The following is a 10031-nucleotide window of genomic DNA, read 5'->3' as shown; positions in this document are numbered from 1 at the left end:
GAGATGGATCAGCCAGGTGGCATCATTGATGGACTCAGGTGTGGCAGCGGTAGTGAGGTTGGCCCAGGATCGAACATTGTTTCGTTCTGCTGTGCATAGGGTCGCTATGAGTCAGTTCCGACTCGATGGCACCTGACAACAATGCCTAGGGTATTGATGTTTATGTGTTCCATTTCATTTTTGACAATTTCCCATTTCCCTAGGTTCATATTTTTTACATTCCATGTTCTGGTTATTAATGGATGTTTACAGCTGTTTCTCTTCATTTTGAGTTGTGCCCCATCAGCAAATGAAGGTCCTGAGGACTTGACTCCATTCTTGTCATCACGGTCAACTCTACTTTGGGGAGGTAGCTCTTCCCCAGTCATATTTTGAGAGCCTTCCAACTTGAGGGGCTCATCTTCCAGCACTATATCTGAAAACATTGTGGTGCTCTTCTTCATGTTTCAATATTCTGGTGCTGACAGCGTTCCATTGCTGTTCATAGATTTCCAGTGACTATCCAGAACCTTCTAATGCGGTCCCTTTCAGAGCAGAAGATAGTAGTTACTGGGCACCATCTAAACTTGTTTGGTCTCGGGATTGTGGAGACCAGAAATGTTCATGTGACCTATTAATTCGTCGGACTCATTTGTTTCCATGTGACAACAGCAAACTGCTGTGATGTCTGGACCCCATCACAATAGCTCGGTCACCACATTTCTTACTCCCCAGTAATAATCCAGGGCTGCTTTCAACTTGGTGACTCCATCTGGAGCCAAGGCTGTTAAGTATAGAAACAGGGGAGTCCGGATGCCATGCAGCGCATATGCTTACCTTTGCGGTTCCTGAGGAATGTTGACATGTGCTTAGGGTGGCAGACCACTAGCTACTCCAGGATGTGTTTTTGGTCAAGATATCCCAGGAAGGGAGCCAGCCCACACTCACATCCAAAACACCAGGCTGACACATCGGGTCCTGGAAACAAGGTTCATTTGTGGTTCGTGGGGAAAGCAGGTAGCAGAATCAGCTCAGGAAGCTAGGACGTCTGTGGTTGGAACAGACCAGCCTAGTGCTCCTGAGGCGTGGTTCTCGGCCTTCCTGCTGAATCCTGCCAGCTCAGGAAGCTAGGACATCTGTGGAGTGGGACAGACTAGCCTAGCGCTCATGAGGCGTGGTATTCGGCCTTCCCGCTCAGGTCCTGGAGTGGAGAGCTTGTGGTCTGAGTGCAGAGCAGAGAGTCAAAGAATGCTAAGAAAGAAACCCTGGCTTCTGTAGTCTGTTTTGCAGACGACTACATGTGGCGCTGGGGGTCCTGGCGTGGCGCTGTGGGTTAATGCGCTGGACTGCAATGTCGGTTTGAACTGCAAGGTCGGTCGTTCAAGGTCACCACCTGCTCCCCAGAAACCCTATACAGGTTGCTGTGGGTCAGAACCGGCTTGACGGTACTACACCACCACCACAACATATGTGACGCTATAGAAAAACACTGGACTGCAAACTACAAGGTTGGCAGTTCAAACCAACCAGTTGCTCCTTGGAAACCCTATACAGAGTTGTTATAAGTTAGAACCTACTCAATGGCACTTAGCCAAAACAACAATCACATTGTCGGAGTCCTGGTGTGGTGCTGTAGGATAAGCACTGGATTACTAACCACAAGGTCAACAGTTCAAACCTACCAGCCGCTCCTCAGAACCCCTATACAGGGATGTTATGAGTTGAAACCGACTCATTGGTACTTGACACCCACAGCATCACATTGGTGTCTGTAGTAAGGCCTCTTTGCTGAGCGGGATCCCACCAGTCTCCCCAGTGTCTGGACCACCCAGATCCACACAGTACCACCTGACTCTAGGTGGTACTCCTCCCCTTCCAGTGGCCCCAACTGTGAGGCTTCCTTCTGGGTACAAAGCAGTAAGGAGTCCTGGTGTGGCACTGAAGGATAAACACTGGACTGCCTGCTAATCACAAGGCCAGCAGTTCATACCCAGCAGCTGCTCCTGGGAAAGCCGGTACAGGGTCGCTGAGTCAGAACCGACTCGACGGCACGTACGACAACCAGACTCAGCAAACTTTTGCTCCCCAGAATGCTTGAGCTTGAAGCTTTTCATTTTCCTGAGTTTAAGCTTCTCAAACAATTATGGTTCTTGAACAAAATATTTCGGAAATATACCATAACCCAAGTCCAGTGACATTGAGTCAGTTCCAACGTAGACTGATGACCTTGACTTTCCTTCCCTCTGGTGAGGTCAGAGGTCAGACACCACTTCTGCGTATGATGGTGTGGTGTGCACATTTGGTAACGGAGCCTCAGAGGAATTGCTAGACAAGTACACGATCGCCAAGTGACAGCGCCAGTGACGGATGGCCCTGTGGGGGGCTTTGTTCTTCACCCAGAGAGGACAACAGCAGCTTGTCTAAGCTACTAAAACAGAAATAGAAAGATACCTGAGTGGGACTCCAACTTCTGGTCTTGTTTATTTATTTAAGCCTCTTATATGTCTTTACATGCAGGAGCCTATAGGAAAAAAAGCAGTCGTAGTAAGAAGTGGAGGGAGATGCTGAAGCTGCCCCCTGTCAGCAAGTGCACTGAGCTGAGACGGTCCATCGGTGAGTACCAAGTGCCTGCAGACACCTGCCATGATGTTGCATTTTCCTTCTATCGAAAATATAATTTTTTAAAGTTACACTGTTGTTGTTAAGTACCGTCCAATTGGTTCCAACTCGTTGTCCGGTACCATCGAGAAGGCACTGGCTCATAGTGACCCTATACACAGAACCAAACTTGGTCCTGGGCCAACCGTGCAATCGTTTCTATGCTTGAGCCCATTGATGTTGCCACTGTGCCAGCCATCTTGTTGGAAGTCTTCCTCTTGTTCTCCGACCCTTCACCTTTCCAAACATGATGTCCTTCTGCAGGAACTGGTCCCTCCTGACAATATATCTGAAATATGAGAGATGAAGTTTGGCCATCCTGGCCTTCAAGGAGCACTCCGGCTGCACTTCCAACACAGATCTGTTGGTTCTTTAGGCGGCCCATGGTACCTTCAATATTCTCTTCCAACACCATAACTCAAAAGCATTAATTCTTCTATGGTCTTCCTTATTCACTGTCCAGCTTTTGCATGCATATGAGGTTATTGAAAATACCATGGCTTAGGTCAGGCACACCTTAGTCCTCAAGCTGACATCTTAGCTCTTCAACACTTAAAAAAGGTCTTGTGCAGCAGATTTGCCTAATGCAGTACGTTGTTTGATTTCTTGACTGCTGCTTTCATGAATGTTGTTGGTTGATCCAAGAAGAATTAAGTCTTTGATAACTTCAATCTTTTCTCCATTGATATTGATGTTTATTGGTCCAGTGGTGAGGATTTTTGTTTGCTTTACATTGAGGTGCAATCCATACCAAAGGCTGTGTTCTTTGATATTCATCAGTAAGTATTTTAAGTCCTCTTCACTTTCAGCAAGCAAGGTTGTATCATCTGCATATCGCAGGTTGTTGATGAGTCTTCCTCCAATCCTGATTACAGGTTTGTTTTTTTTTTTAATTTCTTGTTTCAAGTTTTTATTGTGAATTGAGTGATAGTTTACATGGGAGAACATCAGTTTTACACTCATCCTATCGTATTTTGTCTCACTGTAACAATTACAATCCCTTCCACGTGTCATTATTCAACACTATTTGCTTCTATTCCCTCTGGGTTTTTTTGTTTGTTTGCTTGAGTGTACAAAAAAACACTCAGGAATATATAATCATTTAAACAACCAAAGGGCACATTCTGCAAGCCTGCCTTCTGGCCGCCAGCACACAGCCTTTCTCTTTCCATGAGTCTAGAGTCCTCAGCTGCTTTCTCTCTCCATGACCTCATCTCTGCCTCCATCGCTGGTGTTGCTGCTTCTCTGGATTGGGTCCCACATTTTGCTTGTGTTCTTGTTCCTTGATGGTCTTAGAGTCATCTGTTCCTGGACTGTAAGATTAACTATTCACCTCTTTGTGTTGCAAAACTTCTACGTTTATAGTTATGACAATCACATGTTTGTCTCTGTTATTCACAATTAAATGATAAGAATTACTCACTATTAAATCATAAGAATCTTATCCCCATCTCCTTTCACCAGACCTGTCTAGACTATATGAAAACTATCCAGTGGGGATTCTGCCTTTCCCTGCACACTCTTAAACTGAACTCACTCTTAAAAACTTGTAAGCCAGTCACTTTGTGCCTTTATTGTACCACCATTTTAGGTAGCCAATATGAAGCAGCAGTCGATAAATCAAATGACGTATCGCATTAGGCAAATCTGCTTCACAAGATCTCTTTAAAGTATTCAAGAGCAAAGATGTCAGCTTGGGAATTAAGGTGTGCCTGACCCAAGCCATGGACATGAGTATGTTCAGTATTGTTTGCCAGCACCACAGTTAAAATGCCTCAGTTCTTCTGTCTTACTGTTTCACTGTCCAGCTCTCAAATGCAATGAGACCACAGGAAAGGCCGTGGCTTCGTGGAACAAGGAACATCATTGTTGATGTCAGCTGGGTCTTGGCTGAAAGTAGAGCATACCAGGAAGATGTTTACCTGTGCTTTATTGACTATGCAAAGGTTTTTGAGTATGTTGATCATGACAAACATTGCAGAGAATGAGTATTCCAGAACACTGAATTATGCTCATGAGGAACTTGTACATAGAACAAGAGGCAGTCATTTGAACAGAGCAAGGGAACACTGAATGGTTTAAAATCAGGAAAGATGTGTGACAGGGTTGTATGCTTTTACCATACTAAGTTGCTGAGCAAATCATCAGAGAAGCTGGGTTATATGAAGAATGTGGCATCAGGACTGGAGGAAGACTCATTAACAACCTGTGATATACAGAAGATACAACTTTGCTTGCTAAAAGTGAAGAGGAATTAAAATATTTACTGATGAAGATCAAAGACCACAGCCTTCAGTAAGGATTGCATCTCAATGTAACGAAAACAAAAATCCTCCCAACTGGAGCAATAAAGAATACCATGGTAATGAGAGAAAAGATTGAAGTTGTCAAAACCTTCATTTTTCTTGGCTCCACTGTCAACACTCATAGAAGCAGCAGTCAAGAAACCAAACAACGTATTTGCATTAGGCAAATCTGCTGCAAAAGACCTCTTGAAGAGCAAAGATTGCAGTTTGAGGACTGAGGTGCGCCTGGGCCAATCTGTGGTATTTCCAGTTACCTCATATGGATGTGAAAGCTAGACAGTCAATAGGGAAGACTGTAGAAGAATTCATACGTTTGAGCTATGGTGTTGGAGAGGAATATTTCTGGACCAGTGCCTGGTCATAACGGAGCTCTGGTAGCGTAGTGGTTACGAATCGGGCTGCGAACCACAAGGTCAGCAGTTCGAAACACCAGCTGCTCCACAGGAGAAAGATGAGGCTTTCTGCTCCTGTAAAGATTTTCAGCCTCGGACACCCTGTTAGGGTCTCTATGGGTTGGAACCGACTCGATGGCACTTAACAACAACACCTGGTCATAGTAGATGCTCTGCTGCGAGGTAGTGAATGGATTGATGAATGACCTGAAGGTCACAGTGAAGATGGTAAAATAGGTCAAACCATTTCTTTCTACTCAAGTACCCTCTACTCTGGAGGCGCCCTTTTACTTGTTTCCCTGATTATTGTTTGCCTATGTATTTGACACAGTGTCCTCATACACATATTTGGGGTCTTTCCAATTCCTTTCTTTTTTGTCTTAACGTTGTGGGCGACACACAGTGAGCAAGACATAAAACTCGGAACTAGTGATCTTTTTATAGGAAGGTCATTTTGCACAATAGTGGGAGCTGCTGCTGAGGACCTGGTTTGGTGGCTTCTGTAAAACCAGTCTCCTTTGTTCACCTAGTAATGGCAGTCATGAGCACCTTCCCCTGGTGATGCCCTGTGGCTCACTACCCAGAATGCCTCAGGTGTCTGCAGCACCTGCTGCTCCCAGGGTTCCTCCCCACTCCCTGGGAGCCGGGCTTCCTCCATGGGGGGGGGGGCACCAGCGCACACTCTAAGCCCCACATCTCTACTTCTGCTGGCTTGGGCTGGCTATAGAGGTGGTTCCCAGAGCACTTCCCAAGGAGTGGAAAGGTGGTTGGTAGTTGCTGTCGACTTGGCTGCAGTTCACGGTGACCTTATGTGTGTGACAGCAGCTGATACGCTGTCCGTTCCTGTGCCGTCCTCACATCCGTGCTGCGATTGAGTCCATGGTGGTAGCCACGGTGTCAGTCCATCTCCTTGAGCGCTTCCTCATTTCCACTGATCCCTTGCATTGCCAAACGTGATGTTCTTCTCCAGGGGTAGGTCCCTTGGATGGTATGTCCAGTGTAAACAAATCCAAATCTCAGCATCCTCACTTCTAAGGAGGCTTCCTCCAAGACTGATCTGTTTGTTCTTTCAGCAGCAATATCTTTGTAAACACCATAATGTAAATGTATCTGTTCTCCTTTAATCTTCCCTTTTCGTTGTCCAGCTATCACTTGCATATGAGGTGACTGAAATGCCAGCTTGGGTGAGACACACCTCAGTCCCCAAACTGACATCTTTCCTTTGAATACTAAAGAGATCTTTGGTGTCAGATTTGGCCAGTGCGATGGGTCATTTGATTTCTTGGCTACTGCTTCCATGGACATTGATCGTTGATCCAAGTAGAACGAAACCCTTTGACAACATCCATTTCTCCACCACTTGCCGTGATGTTGTTTATTGGCTAAGCTGTGAGAATTTTTGTTTTCTCAGCCCTGGTTCCTGCGAGCCCTGGGCCTTTGATGGGAGGTGGGAAGAGACCATCTGCCACTTCTAAGGTCGTGTGCTCTGGACGCATCAGTGTGGCCTGAACCCACGGCCATTGGGTCGGGGTCGATTCCCAGTCAGCAACCCTGTGGAGGGTTTCCCAGCTGTAACTCTTTAAGGGAACAGAAAGCCTCCTCTTCCCCCCGAGGAGTGAGTGACAGGTTGATTTGAACTGCTGATGTTGGGGTTAGCAATGCATGCTTATCCAACAATGCTGTGGGGTACTTTTATAGCATGCAAAATTGAATGCGTGGAAAAGTCGAGGCATCCATAGTAGAATTGTGAATCTGATAAGGTCAAAAGATACAGATTTAAAAGATTGGTTTTTCCCCGCCTATAATGGTCAGTCCTGGTGTGGCATTGTGGACTAATGTGCTGGACTGCAAAGTCGATTTGATCTGCAAGGTTGGCAGCTCAAGCTCACCAACTGCTCCTTGGAAACCCTATACAGGGTCACTATAGGTCAGAATCGACTCAATGGCACTTAACAACAACAACAACATAGCAGCCATTGTAAATCACTTACACACACATACGACATACACAGGAAACTCTCCCGTGAGAGGTTGCACAGTATGCAAAACCTGATAATGTGCACGTTATTTGCATACAATACATATTTGTGTTTATCTAAAGTAATAACTGTGACTATGGTATGGGACCAGGAAGTGTTTCATCCCGTGGGCATAGGATTGCTGAGTCCGAACTGACTTGACGGCTTCTAACAACAGCAAAGGTCAGAACATTTTTATAGATTGATTTAGAAAAAAAAAGTTTAAAAATGCTCTGAACACAATGCAAGTGGAATTAAATAAGTTTGTGGAAAAGTAGAGTTAAAATGTACTGGAGGGGGCAGAACAAACCAGATGGTGGATCGGGTGGAAGTGCATTGAGGAGCTCCGTCAGCAACAACACAGAATGCTTGGACCAAGAAGGCTCAGGGGATGGCCCCAGAACTCTGAACCACATAAAAAGGAATATTTAGAAGGTTGGAAGGTTTACAGCTAGGGGAATTTGTAGCAGAAGCAAGAAACCCAGTGCTTTCTAATCCAAGATGCCATCTTGGGCGAGAACAAGCCGGAGAAGGATCAGAGCAGCCATGGATGAGCTCCTTGGAGTGCTCCTTGGAAGCCAGGATGGCCAAACTTTGTCTCTCATTCTTCAGACATGTTGTCAGGAGGGACCAGTCACTGGAGAAAGCTATCATGTTTGTTAAGGTGGAGGGTCAGAGAAAAACAGGAAGATCCCCAGCGAGATGGATTGGCAAAGTGGCAGCATCAATGGGCTCAAGCATGGCAACAGTTGAGGTTGACCCAGGACCGGGCAGTGTTTTGTTCTGTTGTATTTAGGGTCGCTATGAGTCGGTACCAACCAAACACTTCCTGGTCCCATACCATCATCACAGTTATTACTTTAGATAAACACAAATATATATTGTGTGCAAATAATGTACACATTATTAACAACAATTGTGTGTGCACCAAAGTTTGTTTAACTGCTCTTTTGTTGATGGGCATTTTAGGCTGTCTCTATCTTTTTGATATGTCTGTTGTAGACAGCATATTGAAGGATCCTGTTTTCTTATCCATTCTGCTCTTTATGTCTCTTGACTGCTACATTTAGCCCATTTACGTTCAATGTAATTATCAATAGGTATGAATTGATTGTTGTCATATTTCTTTGGGGTCTTTGTGTGTGTGTGTGTGTGTGTGTGTGCTGCTGGATTCTTTGTTCTACATAATTTTCTGCACTGAGTTCATTTTGTTGGTGGGTTTTCTTGTTGTTTTCATTTCTGTTGTGTTAATGTTTACTAAATCTTTTTGATTTTTCCTCTTTTTATATTTTGACATACAGCTGTATTATTTGTCTTAGAGGACACCCCATAATTTATTCATTTTTTCACTGTTTACTACAGTCTGTTTTATCTTGGAATCTACTTGACTTCCTTGACATTTTGGAAGTTCTTTATCTACATCATTCCCTCTTTCTGCTTTGTAGTTGACTTCATCATTTACATTGATTTTTGTGGGTTTGTTTTACATTGAATACTTTTATATCTGGATTGATTTCTGAGTGGTGGTGTCATGTATGGTAATCTCAGGTTGTTGTCTGCTGTTGTTGGTTTTTTAGCATTTTTTGTAAAGTTTGTCTGGTCTTTACAAATTCCTTTAATTTCTGTTTATCAGGAAATGTGGTAATTTCACCGTTTGAATTTGAAGGACAATTTTGCTGGGTATATGATTCTTGGTTGGTAATCTTTATGTTTCAGAGTTTCGTATATGTCATTCCATTGCATTTGTGTCTGCCTGGTTTCTGCTGAGAAATCAGAGCTTAGTTTTTATTGGTTCTCCTTTGTAGGTAACCTTTTCTTTTTCCCAAGCTGCTCTCAGGATCTTTTCTTTGTCTTTGATTTTGGGAAGTTTGATTATGATATGTCTTGGTGATTTTCTTTTGTTGTCTGTCGTGTTTGGGGTTTGTTCAGCTTTTTGCATACTTACCTTCTTGTCTTTTATGATGTTAGGGAGGTTTTCTTCCAAAAACTATTAGACAATTTTCTCTGTGCTTGTGTGTGTCTCTCTCATTTTTTAAAGCTTTTATTGTGTACTGAGTGAGTGAGAGTTTACAAGGCAGAACCTCAGTTTTACATTCAGCAAATCATTGTAAAGATCACAATCTCCTCCATGCACCCTTAGCCAACAGTGTTAACCTCTATTACCCTTTTTTTTTTTTCTTTAATGTACACATTCACATTGAAATATTCATTTAAATGTCCAAAGGGTACATTTTACAAACCCGCCTCCCGCCCACAGGCACACTGCCTTCCTCAGTCTTTGGGCCTGGAGTCCACTACTTCTCTGTCTCTCAATGCCATCGCCTCTGCCACCATTTCTGTGGTCGCTGCTTTTCTGGTTCGGATCCCTCGCTTCTCTCCTGTTCTTCCCTTGATGGTCCTCTGTTCCTAAAATGACAGGTGTAGTTACAACTCTTCTCCATTTACAGTTGTGACAATCACCTTAGTCCTGATAACGATTGCTCACAACTGAATCATTGAATCCTATCCCCCTCATCACCAAACCATTCTGAACATGAGGAAAACTATGCAGTAGGGTTTCTAACTTCCTCCTCTCGTTCTGACACTAAGAACCCTCATGAAATCTTATAAGCCAGACACTTCATGCTTTTATAGCTCCCAAGTTTTGATGTTGTTGTTAGGTGCCATTGAGTTGGTAT

General features: G+C 44.1%; 1 protein-coding gene across 1 annotated transcript in view; it reads left to right on the top strand.

The window, feature by feature from the left end:
* GRK4 (G protein-coupled receptor kinase 4) overlaps positions 1-10031 on the top strand; it is a 96082-nt gene that overhangs the window by 16567 nt on the left and 69484 nt on the right. The window contains exon 4 of the mRNA XM_006875330.1: positions 2497-2592. Within this exon, the coding sequence (XP_006875392.1) occupies positions 2497-2592 (96 nt within the window). The remainder of the gene's footprint in view (positions 1-2496; positions 2593-10031) is intronic.

Source organism: Chrysochloris asiatica, unplaced genomic scaffold (assembly GCF_000296735.1).
Source record: "Chrysochloris asiatica unplaced genomic scaffold, ChrAsi1.0 scaffold00319, whole genome shotgun sequence".
NCBI lineage: Eukaryota > Metazoa > Chordata > Mammalia > Afrosoricida > Chrysochloridae > Chrysochloris > Chrysochloris asiatica.
The sequence above is the reverse complement of the archived record's forward strand: the minus strand, read 5'-3'. Positions and strand labels throughout refer to the sequence as shown.